The sequence below is a fragment of the Metopolophium dirhodum genome, chromosome 7, assembly GCF_019925205.1.
Source record: "Metopolophium dirhodum isolate CAU chromosome 7, ASM1992520v1, whole genome shotgun sequence".
In the NCBI taxonomy this organism is placed as follows: Eukaryota; Metazoa; Arthropoda; class Insecta; order Hemiptera; family Aphididae; genus Metopolophium; species Metopolophium dirhodum.
The window spans coordinates 23,243,088-23,261,990 of record NC_083566.1 but is presented as its reverse complement, the minus strand read 5'-3'; the positions used below and the strand labels follow the sequence as shown (position 1 = coordinate 23,261,990).

General features: G+C 27.1%; 2 protein-coding genes across 2 annotated transcripts in view; both read right to left on the bottom strand.

Annotated features, from left to right (window-relative positions):
• The window catches only part of LOC132949404 (probable G-protein coupled receptor CG31760), a 116,235-nt gene that overhangs the window by 39,604 nt on the left and 57,728 nt on the right, over nt 1-18,903 (bottom strand). The window contains exon 4 of the mRNA XM_061020278.1: nt 6,354-6,477. Within this exon, the coding sequence (XP_060876261.1) occupies nt 6,354-6,477 (124 nt within the window). The remainder of the gene's footprint in view (nt 1-6,353; nt 6,478-18,903) is intronic.
• LOC132949412 (uncharacterized) lies at nt 48-671 on the bottom strand. Its single transcript, XM_061020287.1, has one exon. It carries the CDS (start codon nt 550-552, stop codon nt 181-183), a length of 372 nt encoding a protein of 123 aa, XP_060876270.1. The 5' UTR covers nt 553-671; the 3' UTR covers nt 48-180.

The window sequence follows — 18,903 nt, the reverse complement described above, 5'->3', positions numbered from 1 at the left end:
TGTGAAGCTGTATCGTTTATCGGTTAACATATTTTTAAAGACTGAGAATGAAAGTTAGACGTCAACCGAAGTTATTGGGGCATATTTGAAGCAACTTAGTATTGTCGGGTCATAAAGATCTTCGAGCTGAACGTTTTCGCCTAATAACACTGAATTAATTTTTCGTAGAATCTTCAGACCTTAATTTTTATTGGAAAGCTCGTTTAGTTTTGTTGCAAGTGTTGCACCTTTCGATCCAGGAATAGAATTATTTTTTTCTTTCATTTCGTTAATTATTGAAATGCTTTCATGTAAAGTCATATTTTGAGTTTCAAGTTTTTTTATGACTATCACTAAAAATGCCAAATGAGTAGATATAAATGTTAAATCATTGACAATAGTACCATCTTCAATTATATCCAAAACTTTTCTAATACTTTGTGCATCATCCATTGCCAGTCCCTCGATGACTTTTTTATATTTGGTAAAATAATCTGCGTAATATAACGCAGCATGTACCCATGTTCCCCACCTTGTAAGAACTGGGACCGGTGGTAAAGGGGTATCATTCATTACTTCTTTAAAAATTGAGATTCGACTCGGCGCTTTTAAACATATTTTCTTCCCATTATTATAATTAAAGTATTAACTTTTGGAAATAACTCCCTTACTTTTTCTGCAGGACGATTACAAGCATGAGCGGTACACGTTGGTACACATGGATCATATTAGTATAAAATATCTTTAAAGACTTCCCTGCTTTCATATAAATGCAATATATATTTTATATATATGACGTCGCGTCTGTTAACAATAGTAATACACGCTGTTCCATTCCCACATCTGTCCATAATAATTTTAAGGAATCATTGATAAATCGTGTAATCGTTTCATTGTTTGTTTTCTCTAATTGTTTACATGCTAAAAGATAAGGTTTCCCAGAAAATTTTTTATTCATAACTCCTGCAAGTAAATTTGCAATGTATAAGCCCCGTGCATTAGTTGTCTCGTCAACAACAATATAAATAAAAAAATATGCAAAAATATGCAATAACCTTTAAATATGCAGAAATATGCAAAAAAAAATTTCTCCATTAGCTTCAAATTATGATGATTCGTGGAGATAACTGACAACAATCCAAAAATATTAAAAGGAAAAAAATATGCAATTGCATAGAAATCCACGCTCTAAATTTTATGACGCACAACTAATATCAACAATCGTAACTATGTACCTACTGACAACTAACGGGGGTGTAAGGTGTTCTAAACGTAGAAACATTAACTTTCGACAGACTTCAGAACTATGTTGGTATAGTGTTGAAATAATTTCGCTAATGTCATCATATTATAATAATGTAATGTAATGTAATGTATATATTACAAGATGTTAGATAATATGTATCTTTCTTTTATTTCACAATCAGCGCAAGACTATTGTGAATTATGGCTATTAATTTGACATAAATACTATACGTCTTTACATTATTCGAATAACTTGTCCGACCAAATTCAGTTTTGAAATTCGAATAATAACCATTTCCTATCTACAGTCGTGTACCTAAAAGTTCAACGATTTTATCAAATACTATAGGTATATTTTATAATTCACCGGTTAAAAGGCTGTTGGTTGCGAGTGGCACTTTTATAGTACCTAAGCGACACTAGTTATATATATATATATTGGTGTAGACGACGCTCTACCGAGTTCATACATAGTTCTCATTTAGTGGTACCATTATATTATAACATGTTATCAATGACCAAACTTTTTGCTAAAAATGAAAGGTATAAAAAATATTATGAACTATAAGCGACAACATCTTATGTAGACACCATTCTTATTAATTGAGTGAGTAACTAGTAAGCGATGCAATAATTTTCGTGTTAAGTGCCATAACATCTCAGATTCTGAGCGAAGCGATAAATTTATTGATTTTACAATGATGTGTGTTTTTTTATTTAGTTTTTTTTTTTTATTTTTTTTTTTGTGTCTGTCATCACCTTTTAAGACAGTAAAAGTGCTTGGATTTTCTTCAACAGTAACTTTTCTGATAGGAAAGTGAATCTAGTTGGTACTTTGGGGGAGTCAAAAGTAAAAATTACCCAGTAGTTTTCAAAAGCGACGTGAAAAACAAAAGAAAAATTAAGGAAAAACTGAAATTTTTACGCAAAATTTGTTTTCGAGAAAATCGATTTTGGTTTTTGGTGCAATTCTAAAACAAATGACCGTGGATACATGAAATTTTGACTGAATGTTTACATTAGCATTTTCTATACACCATAACATTTTCCAAATATTATGACTTATTTTGAGCTGTTTACGGATATTTTCAGTTTCCATTTTCATTAGTTTTTTTTTCTAAAAATATCAATAAAATTTTATTTGTTGGTTAAAAAGGCTTGAAAATTTAATAGAAGGCTCCTAGATTATTGTTTCAAAGGCAGATGAAAAAAATTAAAAATCCTTAGTCACAGTTCTTATTTATAAACATTTAAAGTTCAAATCTTGACAAAATACGGAAAAATCACGAAAATTAACAAGTTATTGTGAGTTGAGAATTCATAAAAATTTTTGTGTTTAAATCTATAATTTGAAAATGTTTACAAGAAAGTCAAATTCAATTTTTATGAGCATTTGAAATTTATATTTATACAACATTTGGTATTCACTTGATTTCTCATTTAACGATTTTGCTATTTTATTGTTTTTTCAAAAACGAATAACTGTAGATACATGAAAATTGTACTGAATGTTTATATTTGCATTGTCTATACACCATACAATTTTGAAAATATTTTGACTCTTTTTGAGCTGTTTACGGACATTGTTAGTTTTCAATTACCTATTTTAGTTTTTTTTTCTATAAATATCAATAAATTAATGTTATTTGTCGGGTAAAAAAGCGTGAACATTTAATGCAAGGCTCCTAATATATTATTGTTACAATAGCAGTTTACCTATTTACAATGAATAGTATTATTCATGTTTTATACAGAGATTTAATCAAAAACTTAAATTTTTTTTTTTAAATATTATATTTATTTATTATACAAAGTATAAAAATAATTAAGAGTGATTATAAAACATATAATTCACCGTTATAGTATACTCATAAAATGTGGTCTTGAACATAATTTAGGAAATAATACAATTTGCTATATGTATAACTGTATAATAGTAGGTACAATAAAAGCGATTAGGTTTAATAATTTGTATACTTTGAGTGCGAACTACCTAATTAATAATTGTTACCAAATGGTTTCAATTCAAAACAAGTGGGACTAGTGGGAAGTACATTAATTGTGAGGTTAGTTGAAACCACATTCAATAGAAAAAAAACAATTTTAATCAAAATAACATACGTTAATCTATAATGTGGGTTTAAGGTCTTGGGAAACAAATAGAATACGACATTTTGTAGAAAAAATTCATAATACATAAGAAAACTTTTTAAAACTAAAATTAAAAAATGAAACAAACAAATAAGTACGAAAGTTCAAATGTCGAGTTTAAAAATACTTTTTAAGGTGAACCATAAAATCCTTTGTTCCGTTTGAAATCAAAAGTTAAATTGTACTTCAATGTAAGTATAAAAATAAATAAAAAGTTGCTTAGATAATATGTCTTATTATCATTCGTATGTAATATTTGATACTACAAAAGTTTCAAAAGCATTTAGTTGAATTTATATTTCTCCTTCTAAATTGAAATATTTTATATACGTTATTTCAATTTTAAACGGTCGTAACCCAATTCATTAATATTTACAACATTTAAAAATAATATGGTTTATCAATATAATAAATTAATAATAGTGATAATATTATAATGAATAAATAACTATGTCCTTTAAAGTTATAGGTTACGAAGTAAGAACTTAAACGATTAAGAGTTTATGATGACATCAACAAATGAACTCCGAATTAATTTATAGTTTTAATTATTTTATTACGAGGAAGCTACACATATATTTGTTGTCTCCGTCTTACAAGTGCATAACAGCAAATTTACACTCAGCAGATTTCTTTTAACCACTGTTATCTACATAGTGTAGAATCTATGTTTACATTACAAAAGGGTCGTTAGACATCTTGGTGACATTATAGGGGGTCGCGAACTCAAAAAGATTAGTTAGTTTTAAAATTAGAGTTAATCGACCTGTTATGAAACATGGTGGTAAGAACATTACCTGTGTTCGTTTGTGTGTTTTTTTGTGATAATTCAGTTTTTAAGTGAGTTATGAGCTTTAATTTACGCTACATTAAAAACGCAAAAGTTACTAAAAATTTAACTATCGTAAAAAATCCACATCAAACACAGATAATGTACTTACCATCAAATTACATAACAGGTCGATTCACTCGAATTTTTAATCTAACGGAGCTAAACGCGTGTTCCTGAGAGTAAACTTGTTATGTTACGCACTTAAAAGACGAAGACAGCAAATAGCCGTGTATCGTCCTTTTATAAGAGAGGCGTAACTTGCATAGTCAGTTACTTAAAGGCATTGCCATATGTAATATAAAATATGGATTGCTTTATTAAACGCATAGTGTACTGAGTAAGTAAAGTTATTTGCATATTATTTGTTTTTTTTTTCATTTATAAATATACGCCAAACGGCATTTTACATAGGTATAAACAAAAATAACAATGTATACTTATGTGTTTTCAGTAGTAATTATAATTAAATAGATGATACAGATCGCAGAATATAAAATCCATTCCAAAATGTTAGTAGGTAGTATCAATATAATAAAGCCACTTTTCATTAATAATGCAGTTATTCAAACCCTGATATTTGGAATCTTCAAAAATACTTACAACAAGAACATAATATTTTCAAATTCTTGTAATTTTTTTTACCACTTAAGAAGTGTCCTGTGGCGATACAAACTCATGTTTTTCAAATAAGAACTCCCATTTTTTAGTGTAAATGATTTAGTGTATAATTTTTATGAAAATGTTGATGTTTCCAATTCAAAATACAGACGACAAGTTTCTCAGTTATTAAAACGTAGGTATATATTCTAAAGATAATAGTTCTTAAAAGTAGATTTACAGAAGTATAAATCAGATGTTTTATTGGACCTAGTATTTATTATACTTGGACCACTTTTACAAATAATTAAAGTTCATAAATTAATATCAATCATCAACACTTTTAAATCACCATGGCTCCCATATTTTCCAAACCTATTATCATGGACCTATTACCCTTGGTACGCAAAGTTAAATAATTCAAAAACTATACTTGTTTGAGTTTTGATTCTGATACGTCAAAATGTTCATAAAAATTATCTGGTAAATAAATTAAATTCAAAAAAGGGGTTCTCATTTGAAAAACAAAAGTTTGTATCTAATCGCCACATGAAGCTCCTTAAGTAGTAGAAACAAATTCAAGAATTTAAAAAAATGAACTAAGAGTATAATATATTATATAAAAATTAAAAAAAATCAAAATTTGATTATTAAAAGAAATAATGGGTGTTGGAATGCTAGGCGTATCATCCTGTAATTAAATTATTTTCATAATAAGTTTTTATAAATGTATTCTATATCAGCAAATGAAATTAAAATTCTATGTCGCAAATTGATATTTCAAAATGAATAATTAATAGCCATTAAAGGTTTCTCTAATAAGTAATATAGAGTTACATCAATTATTTGAAATGGATAATATTACGAAAAATTTCAACATAAGCATGTTGAAAAAATGTGTTACATTTTTGAATTATTATGATGTTTTCATTCGAAATTAAGGTTTTAGAACACTGAATGTCAACAGTGGCGTAATTGCGGGGGGGGGGGGGGGGGGGTCACTTGACCCCCCCCCAGAAATGTTTGTGGAGGCAAAAGTATCATTTTACCCCTCCAAATAATCCACATTTAAAAAGTATTCTTAACAAGACTGTAAAACATAATATAATAAAAATAAAATATTTTTTTCCTCAAATTACTTTACAAAAGTTTATATTAATTTAAGGTTTCTCTTGTTGAATGATATTATGTTGACGTATTGTCAGTGTTATTGTTATCGCAATAATCGCATTATGCGTGACTATTATTATCCGTTATTCGTGAACACGTTATTATCTTAAAATCGCGATTATGAGGAAATTCCTACGGGAACAGCCGAACGGGAGGTTAATTTGTTTGCCCCCCCCCCCTAGATTTTTATGCAGTTATGCCACTGCATGTCAATGTTAAGAAAAAGTAATCTAATTAACATGTACATCAAAAAAATAATATGCATATACTTATATTATAGATTGTTACATTAAATATATATAATATTTCATAAAAAATTAATGTCTAAAACAAATGAGATATTGAACGTGAATTACAACATAATATTATAATAACTTACGTAAGTAGTTTGTTTTTTACACTTGTCAGATGAAGCGAATATGTTAAAATGATTACTTCCTGGTGGTAAAGGACACTGATCAATGTCTACCCTTCTCAAATCAATATCAATTCCACTGGTACCTCTAAAAACAAATAAATATTGGAATATATAAATAAAATTAATATACCTTTTCAGAATATTTAGAATAATATTTAGACATTTTAAGTCGATTAAATATATTTATTTTATGGGAATACAACCGTGGTTATTTTACGATTAAAAGGAATCCGACACGATTCCGTATTAAATTTATTCCAATGTCATACATTTTTTAATTGTATTAGTTTAAAAATAACACGATTAAATTAAATGCTTTTATTCTACACAAAAACTATCTTAAAATGTTATTAAATAACCAATCTTATAATACAAAGATTTTAAAATTAAGTCATTAAAATAAAATTATTAAACAAAATAAGAATTGTAGTTGAAAATGGTCGAGTATCGTTTATAATAAAGTTAGTTAAGCTTGTAATCAAAATATGAAATATAAACATTTTCTTTAGAATATAGGTGCTTTAATAAATTATGAATTCAATTTCACAAAATATTTTAAATATTTTAATTTAAGTTTTATTACGTATTAAATAGAATGTAATTTTATTATTTTTGTAGGATTGTCTTTTGATTTTGAGAATATAATATGTTGATTGTTTCAACTATTGGATCTACTCATATTTGTATTTAAACTATCTGAATTAGTGTACAAGTACTTTAAAATTGGCTGTTGAACATTTCAAAGAACCTTTTTAAACCGTTTAATGTTTTACTGATATTTTTATTTTATGAGTTTTGTACAACTGTATACAGTTTATTTGTACTGTTCGGCAACATTGCACAACAAATAAAATGCATATCTTGATTATGGAAAAATTCTGTTGTTTTATTTAATTTTGTTTTTCCAGGTTATTTTAAAAGAACTGGACATCTTTCCTCCATAAGTACCAACTAGTTATAATTTGCTATCATCCTCAAAGTTTAAATTCAAAGCATTTTTATTGCTCCGAAATGCGAGAAAAACACATGTTACACTCTTTAAATTGAACTTTCGACAGTATTATAATATATTAAATTTGATATTAAATTTTTATTTCAATAAATATAAAAAACAAGAAAAGGTCTGGGTAATAAATTATAGATATTCAATATGTTAAATTTCAATTTTAGATTCTGAGCGGAGAAAAGAATGTATTGCACTTCCAATGTTTTGTGTTTTTTTTTGTCTGTCATCAAAATTTTTGGGAGTAAAAATACTCCAATTTTTGAGATTAACATCTTTTCTGATAGAAATGTGAATATAGTTGGTACTTTTGGGAGGTCAAAATTGAAAATTCCAAGTAGTTTAAGAAAGTGTTTTGAAAAACCAATATTATTCTTACCAACTATTTGTATTAGCATTTTCCATATATGGTACCAATTTGACTCTTTTTGAGCTAATATTTTTCGAATTTTGTAAATATTTTTTAATTATTCTGGATAGAAACTCTGTCACTTGTATATTTAATGCAAGGTTCCTTATAAGTTTCATTAATGGAAGTTCAAAAATATTAAATATACATTTAAAGTTTAAATTATAACAAAATTCATCAAAATTTCGAAAATGTTCAAACTATTTTTCAGTTAGAAATTTATAAAAGTTTTTCTTTTCATAGCTAATATTAAAAATTTCAATAAAAGATTCCCCACACATTTTTTTACCTTAAACGAAAAAAAAACTTATCCAGAAATTAGCATAGTTTTATGAGCGTTTGATTTTAAAATGTTTACAATATTGGATTTTCATCTATAGATTTTTGAAATTTTTGATATGATTTATTTTGATATAATTCAAAAAACAATAATCGTAGACCCACGGCATTTTTATAAAATGTTAAAAAGACCATTTTCATAAAATGTTAAAATAACCATTTTCCAAACATGGTAAAATGTTCAAACTATTTTGAGCTATTTATATCCATGAGAACATTTTTCACATTTTGTGAACTTTTTTTCAGTTAGAAATTCGTATAATATTTTATTTTCATACCTAATAATAGAAATTTTAATAGAACGTTCCCGACAAGTTTTCTTCCTCTATAAAAAAGAAAAATTTCACCGGAAAGTTTTACGCTATGTATAGCCGTGAGATATTTTCGATTTGTATTCATTTTTTTAACTCTTAACTTTGATTTTTTATACAAGTATGCTGGACTTATACAACGTCGTACGTATACAAAGATATATCATTGAATTCAAATTTAACACATCCATTATGTCGCGGTCTCTATCGACGTCCGGGAGACCGCTACCGACAATAACAGGTTTGGCCGCCGCTGACCCGGCCAATGGTGAACGGCGGTGACAGCTTTTGCTGGACCGTCGTCGTCGCAACATTGGTCTGAATATAATATAATATGTAATTTACTTGTACATTAGATATTGTAATAAAGTTGTGTCATAAATCGAACCGGGTCCGTTGTCAATCATTTCAACCATGCCAAACCTACAATTACAACGACAATCCACTAATTTACATTTTTTTTTTTTCATATTTAATCTTAATATCTTAACAGAATGATAACTATATTATCAGCTGTTATAATATAAATATTAATCAATGATGCAAGTTTAATCAAGTCCATTAAAATGTTATTAATTGTACACCAAATTATTATTTTTGTTTTTCTTTTAATTATATGTAGTCATATATTACATATATTACTTTACAGGTAACAAACTTCTTAATATTTTCAAATTTTCAAATACAAATATATTTGATATTTAAAAAAAAAAAAAATTTAATTGAAGTATTATTATCAGCCTCAAAAGTTAAAATTATTTTTTATAGCGAAATATAAACAGTGGACTCTGAAGTCCGTTATTACATTAGGTAAATTTGCTTTAATCTGATTTGGTTCCAGTGTCTCGGAGTTAAAAGATCTTACGTATAAATTAATAACCAGGTATTTCAACTAAATAGGCCACCATACGCCCAGAAATTATCTTTAAATGCAATTCATGGGGGCGTACAGAATTATATATTCACCCTAGCTAATACCTATTCCAACACCATAATTCAATAATCGTCTTTATGCTACTTAAGGTGAAAGCGTAACTTTGATCTCTTCATTTCAACAAAACAAAACAGACATTAAGTGAGTGAAACATAATTGATTTGATTACAAAATACAAACACATGTTATTAGTGTTGGAAGGTGGAGAACAGCTTTAATATAAGTGCATTTACACACACGCGAAGAACCTACACAAATATATTTTTTAAAACGTGCCTAGGCATTTTACATAATAACATGATTATCATGGTGACCTATGGGAGTGTCTTATCACATCCGTCCACCACTTGCTCATATAGTCATGTCTGATTCGAGTTAAGGCGGTCGGTGCAAATGGAGTTTTGTACACATATATACGCTCCACGGACCACGGGAATAATGATCCTGTTCTGTAGAATTAATAAAATTTGATAATTTTTTTTAAACTAATATAAGTTAATATCCTTATAAATTATTTTACATCATTATTTGAAATAAAATTTAAAAATGAAGTTCGATGCGGCCGTACGATGTTTTCTTCTTTCAGATAAAAAAAAAACAGTTATAAAAATTCGACAATTTTCTACACGGCCTGAGAATTATTCTCGTGAAGTCATTTTTTTCAAACTCCCCCCCCCCCCCCCCTAAATAGGTATCGAGTATTAGGTTCGTGGAGAATTATTATGTGGTAACTAAAATAGATTATAATTTAATTTTCGTATTTTATAGAATTGCCGAAAATTTTAAAAACTGGACCTGTTTATTAACTATTGTCGGGTATACTCGACGATATGTCAGACCATTTTTGAGTTGAAATATACGTCTAGATGTCTGCATGTATCGTTTTACGTTATAATCCATATTTTATTTATATGATAGGTATTATGTATTGTGTGCGAACGTGATAACGATCACTAGGTAAGTCTTGTAAGAATATCAGTTGTATACGTCTTGTACTTGAAGTAGGTACCGTTTCTGCCAATAATAGTACACCACATATTATAGTCATAAACGTGGAATAGTTAATGATTCATATTTCATATATTATTTGTCCGATTTTGAGAGGAGTGATTTCGGATTTAGTAGTCACAAAGTGAATGGTGACAGAAACATAACTATGATTTACATTGAAGTCTATAATAAGTACCTAATACTGCAGCAGTGCAGCGTAACCTTCAATGAACAAAAGGTTAGTGGAGTGAGAAAATCCCAAAAGTTTTACGTTATTAGTTGGTTTGATGGCAATACGTCTATGAATTTTGATATTGGACAACAAAGGAAACTCCAGTGAAGTTAACTTCCGAAGTTTTAACAAATCTTGTCCAATCGGGTCATCCCAATCACTATACCAACTTGCCATAACTACTGCATAAACAATTTTGCAGTAACAACTCATAATGACCTTTATAAAAATAGTATAAGCAGAAAAACTATTCTACATAGACTGTATGGCTATGAAAATTGGCCCGTATCAATAATAATTTAATTTAATTGAGCTAAAAGAAAAATATTCCTGGAATAAAAGTGTCAGAGGTTCTATATTATTTCTTTTACTTAATTTACCATTTTTTATACATAAAATTGTTTTAAAAATTATTAAATAGTTATTGGATCAGTTATAGTTACAATTACCAACAAAAAAAAAATAAAAATTAATACATTTCGTACAATTGGTATTCTATAGTTATTTTGGTCGTTTATTCCAAATTTTTTTTTTTTAATAATGTAAGTAGGTAAGTAGCTAATATTTTGAACTATGATAAAAATGTATAAGCATGTCATTTTTTGAAGCTTTTAAAATGTTATAATAAATAATAGTTATAAAATTATAAAATTATAAGTTAACATCGATGTATCATAGAATGGTTTAAATAGGTCCGTATAGCCGTATAGGTAAATAGCTTAATATTTTACTAAATATTTGAAAATTTCATTGTGTATATAAATGAATAATGTGTGAAATATTTAATATCTAAAAAAGTGTCAAGTCTTTACAATTAAAATATTTTGAGTTACAAAAAAATAACTAAAAAGAGTTCTCAATAGAGTTCTATTATTTTATTAATCAATAAATTATGTTAATTTTCTTTTAAATATCCGATTTCGTAAAATATTGAATATTATTCGTATAAACATTAAATATATAATATATATGTATATTATCTATGTTACAGGCTAAATAGGCTAATTTACCAATGTAAGAAATATCCGAGAAATTTTCACAATGCCCTTTGCGGTCGATCAAAATCAAAATTATCTCAAATTATACGTATATAGTATATAATGCAAGGATAATGACGTATACATTGTCAATTTTTCTCTATACTCTGTCCAAAATAAGAAATACATTCAGTGACCCATTTTAATCGGTGACAGTCAAGTAACACTCGTTTGTCACTCCCGCTGAGTCCCCCATCTATATACCTGCCATATAGTATTGCCACACCCCAGCGCACAAGTCGGCCGTCAACACTGTGTTTCTTATTTTGAACATAGTACTATGGAATAAGTAGAATAATAAAATAAAATAGTTATCTATAAGTTGATAAATAATTGCTTAGACAAAATAAATATTATATTTTTTAATGAACTAGTCCACTAGTTTTATTGCGTTCATCGACCTGATATATCTATTTCAAGTGATCAAAAGTTATAATACCGAGTATTAAATAACCATTTAGATATCTGAAAACAGTGTAAAAATATTGACTCATAAAATGCATCGGCTGATCCAACTATGGTACCTGCTAGTACATCGTTGGTATTAGTATTTAATTGTACGTACTTACTAAATGTATAAAATTCGATAAACAGAAGATTAAAAGAGTGGATGAATGTGATGAAAACGATATATGTGAGGCATTAGAAGAAAAATGTTTTATTAATGGTAGCTTTAGTTTGATACAGTCAAACAACAGGGGGCGTCGAGAATCGACTGGGAAAGTCGGAAAACCAAATTTGTCAATACTTCTCCTCGTATAAATCGATTACTAGCTCGCCGAGCGCTGAACGTCCTAAAAGTGACCAATTGGGGTTATGCAAATCATCGAGTTATGTCAGGAAAATTAGGGGAAGTGCGATATTATACTCGTCTAGAAACTTCACCCAGCCTACTATGTAGGGCATACCATAATAGTTAGTTCAACGTTGTTTTTGAAAACGTGACTACTGACTAGGTAACATGAAATAATTCCACGTTAATGACCAAAATAGTAGAAACAAAATTGGAAAAAAGTCAAAAAAATATTCGAAAAATATAAATTGTAGGCCCATGCCCATAAAGGTGAATATATCAGGGAACAACACAGTGGTTAACGTACAGTGAATCCGATCGATCGGATAAGTGGACATTGGAGATTGGATGTTGGTAAACGTCACACTGCTGCAGTCCATATACCTTTTATCGACCATCTGTCATTATCTAACACAACCACAATAGAGAAATAAAAACTACAATGGCAACCGGCCCTACGTCATATGACCAAACAATACTAAACAAGTTCTTAGACGGTATAAGTATATACACTAGTATACCGTGGGGAGTTTGACACGGTTGTACTTTTTCTGCCGTAACATATCTTATTACTCACAATATGCCAATGTCCATATGTCAATATCCTGTGTGTAATCTTTTAAATAACCAATAAACAATCTTTCTTCAATGGAGCTTCATTTCTTACTGACTGATTGCATAAGTGTCTTATTGTCTCCGCAAATAACGTTTTAACTTGGTTCTGTATACAGTAATCATGACCTATCACTGAAGGTTAGTTAACACTCACATAATTTAATCCGAAGCTGTTTTATAAATATAAAATAAATTCCCAACAATTTTAAAAGCTGATAATACAAATCCTGTATACAAAATGTCTACTAGAAGGAGCGCTTCGATTTCAATATATAGGATCTTATCTTTTAGCAAATTGAATCAAGATGGTACTTTAAAGATGTCATTTTTCGATTTTCTCTATAGTTATTTAATGCCACAGAAAAGACCACTAAAAACGGGATTTTAATTTCTAACACTTTGTTTATCACTATTGTAACAAATAAAAAATTATAATATAATATTAATCCAACTTACAGGATATAATAAATAATCCTAATATAAAATATCCAGAATCACTCAGAATCGTTTTTCTTATACAATGATATAATAATAATAATAATAATAATAATAATAATAATAATAATAATAATTATAATAATAATAATAATTATAATAATAATAATAATAATAATAATAATAATAATAATAATAATAATAATAATTATAATAATAATAATAATAATAATAATAAAATAATAATAATAATAATAATAATAATAATAATAAATAATAAATAATAATAATAATAATATCATTATATATATATTATTATATCATTGAATTCAAGTTTAATACAATGCATTATACATTGCCCCACTTGTAACCTACTGTACAGCAGAGCGACATCCACTTACCCACTTTTTTTAATTATTAGATTTGATTATTTATAAAAGTTTGCTAGGATGACACAACGTCACCAGAAATCTTTTTTCATATTCATTGAATTCAAATATAACACATACATTACAATGGCATGCTCGACAAATACTCTTAAACTGTACAGGAGAGTGGTACCCAGTAATATACCTTTTATATATGTATATATTATATATTATGTTAATATGTATAACACGTGGGATAGATTTATTTAATTTACCAATCAAACGAATATAATTAATTTTCAGTAAGCATTCTGAAATCTGAATAGATCTTTTTAAAGTGGTAAAGATATTGTCATATTGGTCACCAGTTTATGACCGATGAATCAATAAAAACAATTTGCTGGGCTAAATTAAATATATTTTTTCACAGCAATAATTGTGGGCTGTATAAAATAATCCTAATTTATCTTAATCCATAATTATATATTTAATATGCTTAAGGTTATAAAAAATAAACAATATATAATAATTTATCATACAATTTTGGCGTTGACACTGTTCACGAACGAAAAATCATTCAGAAGTAATAAGATTTTAAGTGACTCTTTTAGCGCAATCGCCTCAACTATCAACATACATACAAAAATCATCCTCGACCAAAGCATCAAAAACACAATCCTTACAAGCCACAAAACTATCAAACTCATGTGGGTTCTATCACACATCGGCATTCCTGGCATCAAACTCTCTGACGAATTGGAAATGAAAGTGGCAAGATCTCTGGACACCAAAATATATCCGCATGTAACATATGAAGATGTAATCCATGCCCTTAAAAACTAAAATTAAATATCATTATCTGTGGAAGATAAAACAAATGAAACGTTCAACTTAAAAATGGCTAGACCCTCTATTCAAGCTTACATGACTTATCGCCCCAATTATCTGAACGCCCGAACAAAATCAAACATAAACACTATTTCACCCAAAGAAGCATTTTTCTCCGGAAAAGAAAAAAGATTAACAAACTTCATCAAAATAGCCGAGCTCACAGCGAACATCTAGAACAATGGATAAACGACACCTCACTATTATAAAAATTAAGTAAATCATTAAAAAAAAAATGTTCAAAATTGAAAGTAACCAAATTATGTAAACAATTGTAGGCTAAGAAACCTTGTATTTTAAACCTTAAATAAATAAATAAAATAATCATTGTCTTAAGTTCTTATATTTTAAAATTTCTTCAAAAACCCGACAATGATAAAATATTAGTTTTGTATATACCATGAAATACGTATATCAATATAACAGATATTCAATTAAAAACTAAATACGGAATTATGGAAGTAAAAGTGATACCTACATAATATTTTATAACCAAAAAAAACGACACACTTTAATATTTATACCTACGAATGATACTTATACAAATGTGTTATGACATATGAAATGGAAAATGAAATTATATCTGTCTGCAGTAAGCTGATAAAAATAATTTATGTAATAAAACGATTACATGACATCCTGTATTATAAAGCTATTATAATACTTTTCTTGGCACTTGTTTAATCTCAAATTACATACGGTATAACAGGTTGGGGTAGGGGCGTAGGGCCTATGATAATGATCTTTTTAAACAACAAACCTGTCAAAACATACTTATCAGGGTCGCAATTAAAAAAATACCTTTGATACTTAACCAAAATACTGTTTTGAGAGATTAATTTGTTGATTATCAAATATTTATATTTTTAAGCAAATATTATGATATGCATAAAAAAAACAATTGTTTGTCTCTTTTGGACCATGGTGTAATACTAGGTATGCAGTAAGTAAATATTCCCAAATATAGCCAAAAAAAAAAAACTGATCGTAAAAAGATTTACGATTTTGTTGGGTCTCAGATTTACAATTCAATACCCAATTTGTTATTTATTTTAGCTAACACGCAATTTCCGTTTTTTAAAAAGCAAATCTCATGCTGGCTAATGTGTGGATGTGACGCCGCTAATACGTGATCAACATTATACTTGATTAACGTATAATATCTTATTATTATTATCATATTTTTGTTTCTAACTAAGTTATATGATATTATTTCTTCTTTATTTTAATTGTGAACATTTAATCTAATATCATTAATTTGTTTGAGATGTAGTTATAACGCTGGGTCTCTACATGAGTTGTCTCAGTGAGGATCAGTTATCTCTAAAAATATAAGCATCGTATGAAAATGTACTTAAGAAATGAATATAATTTCTATTATGATAAAATCATTATGTAATTTTATTATAGCAAGAGAAAATGTTCTAGAAACCATCTTTATAGAAATTAAACAATGATTCAAATATTCAGAATATTTATCATTCCCCTCTATAATACTGAAATTTCAAAGTATCTTTTAAAAATGTATTTTCCCTTTAATTTAAAAAAAAAATAAGTAAAGATTATTATAATTTTTTTTTAAATTCCTTGCAAAATATTAAACTGTAACGGTATAAATTCTATAAGATCTGTTACATTATTTTTTATCTTAACTGAAATAGTAGTTGTGATAAATGGATACTTTTAAAAAATGCAATGTCCTTGGTAGCAAATTACACACATACATATTATGTTATGGATATCAAATTAATCTATAAATTTAAATATTCTTTAAACTTATGTACTATATTTAATTGTCTTAATATTAAAGATACTTTGAGTTTCGACAAGTTAACAATGACGTCCTAAGCTAAATCATTATACATTTGTACAACTACTCAATATTATATTTTGTATCTCACAATAGGTGCTGGCAGTTTTTATTGTCTTGTAATAATTTCATTAATTTAAAAAAGTTAAATTAAAATCACGTTAAAACTAATCATAAGTCTTGGATTTAAAATATAAAGACTAACTTTTTTATGTACTGTTACGGGTTTTGAATTCCAAGAAAGTATACCAATTTAAATCACTGGAAGCTCTGAGTTATTGTTAAAAATACAATAGCATTTTATTGCAAAATATAATTGATCATAGTTACGATTATGTTAATAATTTAAAAAGTTGTTTGGAATAGAATTGCTTTGGAAATATGAATTCTTGGAACTGTACCGAAGGTACGGCTTTTTAGTTCTTATATTATTATTGTCACACTTGACAAACCTATTTTTTTAAATTTAGAATTTTATTTTTTATATTGCTTGACAGTAGAGGTTCCCAAACTTTTTATTCTATCGTGGCACAATATTTTTATTATTAGTTATTATAGATCACGACACACTTTAGAATATTGTCTATTTTCAAAAATAAATACATGCATTAATAAGCAGATATCAAGGCACACCTTTAAAATAGCACGTCATATAATTTGGGAATCATTACTTTACACATTTAAATGGTAATGATAATGTTATTGAAGTTACATAAAAAATAACTAATTATTTGTGTGAATGCTCTTGATTTAAACAGCAAAAATACTAGAGTTTCTAAACCATAAAAACTGAAATAAAAGCGAATAAAATGAAATAACTTTAATGAGTCAATTATATTTTTTTTATCGCTTTTTTCTACTGATATTTGCAATCGATGATAACGTATTATCTATTATGCCTACCATTACCAGCCACATACTACCATCGAAACAGTTCTATAGAGCTTTATGATGGTTTACAAATAATGCTAAGAAAACATTTGTGATCATTAAATACAATTTTCTTGTTCTTTCATATATTATTATCTGACATATAAGACGTAATGTTATGTCATAATAATAATGACCAATAATAATGGTGCACACAAATTTCCAAAATTATATTTATTGTTTAATTACTTAAATCTCGGTACTGTTACCTAAATATTTCTTTTCGGTTAAATATTACTTATGCTCAATCAAATTCAAATTTTAATTATGTTTTAAATCTTAAGATCACCTGCTACGTTAAAATCGTAATAATCTCTGAATAATTAATACTCTTCGTATTTTTACTTATTTTTAAAAAAGTGCCTATTTGTTAACAAAAATATTAATTATGATACATTTAGAAAAATAGCAATGTTTAAACCGAATAAACAAATATGATATATATTAGGTATCAAAATGTAATAGTATATAGGTACTTAGACTTTATAACTCAATTGTCTTGACTCTATAGACTATAGATTATAGAATTACAAATTTGCTGTGCCATCCCACATAAATAATACGTACAATATTACAGTAAAAATTAATGTAATAAAAAATGAAGATAATTAATTTTATTAATTTAGATGATCAGTAAAACTTATATGATAACGGTTTAGTATTTTATTTTATTACTTAAAATACAATCTTAAGCCTGGTTCACACTACACTGTGACGTGTAAAATAACCACGGTTACCTAACAATACCGCATAGGTTGTTAAATATATTCAACTTTTGAGTTTTGACCGTGTAGTTATATTTACGTGCGGAAAAGTGATAACTAAAATAAAATAATATAATGTTATCATGTGGTACAATATTCATATCATTGGTATTGCATTTTGGTATAAACATAAAAATACGAAATCACACGACATGGTGTGTTGTGAAGTCAACTTTATTGTAAAATTTAAGTTAGGTTGATATATCACATAATAATTATTCGATTAACAAATTATAATAACTTCATTAAATACCCTCGCTAAAAAAACCTTTTAGATCCAAAATCTTAATGATATTTTTACTAAGTACAAAAACAAATTAAATAAGTTACAAAATTATTTAAAATTTAAATTTTGCATCATTATTTTATTATTTATATTGCATAAAAAGTTCTTAGTAGGTAGAGTATAATATTTTGTGATACATAAACGTACCTACAAAAATATTTTTACTTATAGGTATGTTATGGCAAAAGCTGTAACTTGTAATACTATTTTTTTTTTTAAAGAAACGGTTATTATTATACTTCAGTAAGATTATCACTTATCACAATTTAATTTAAATTAAGATTCTTACATAACATATTATTATAATTATTATGTTGATAACTTATAAAACCAATTTGATATTTTGAGCTTACCAGACAACATTGCA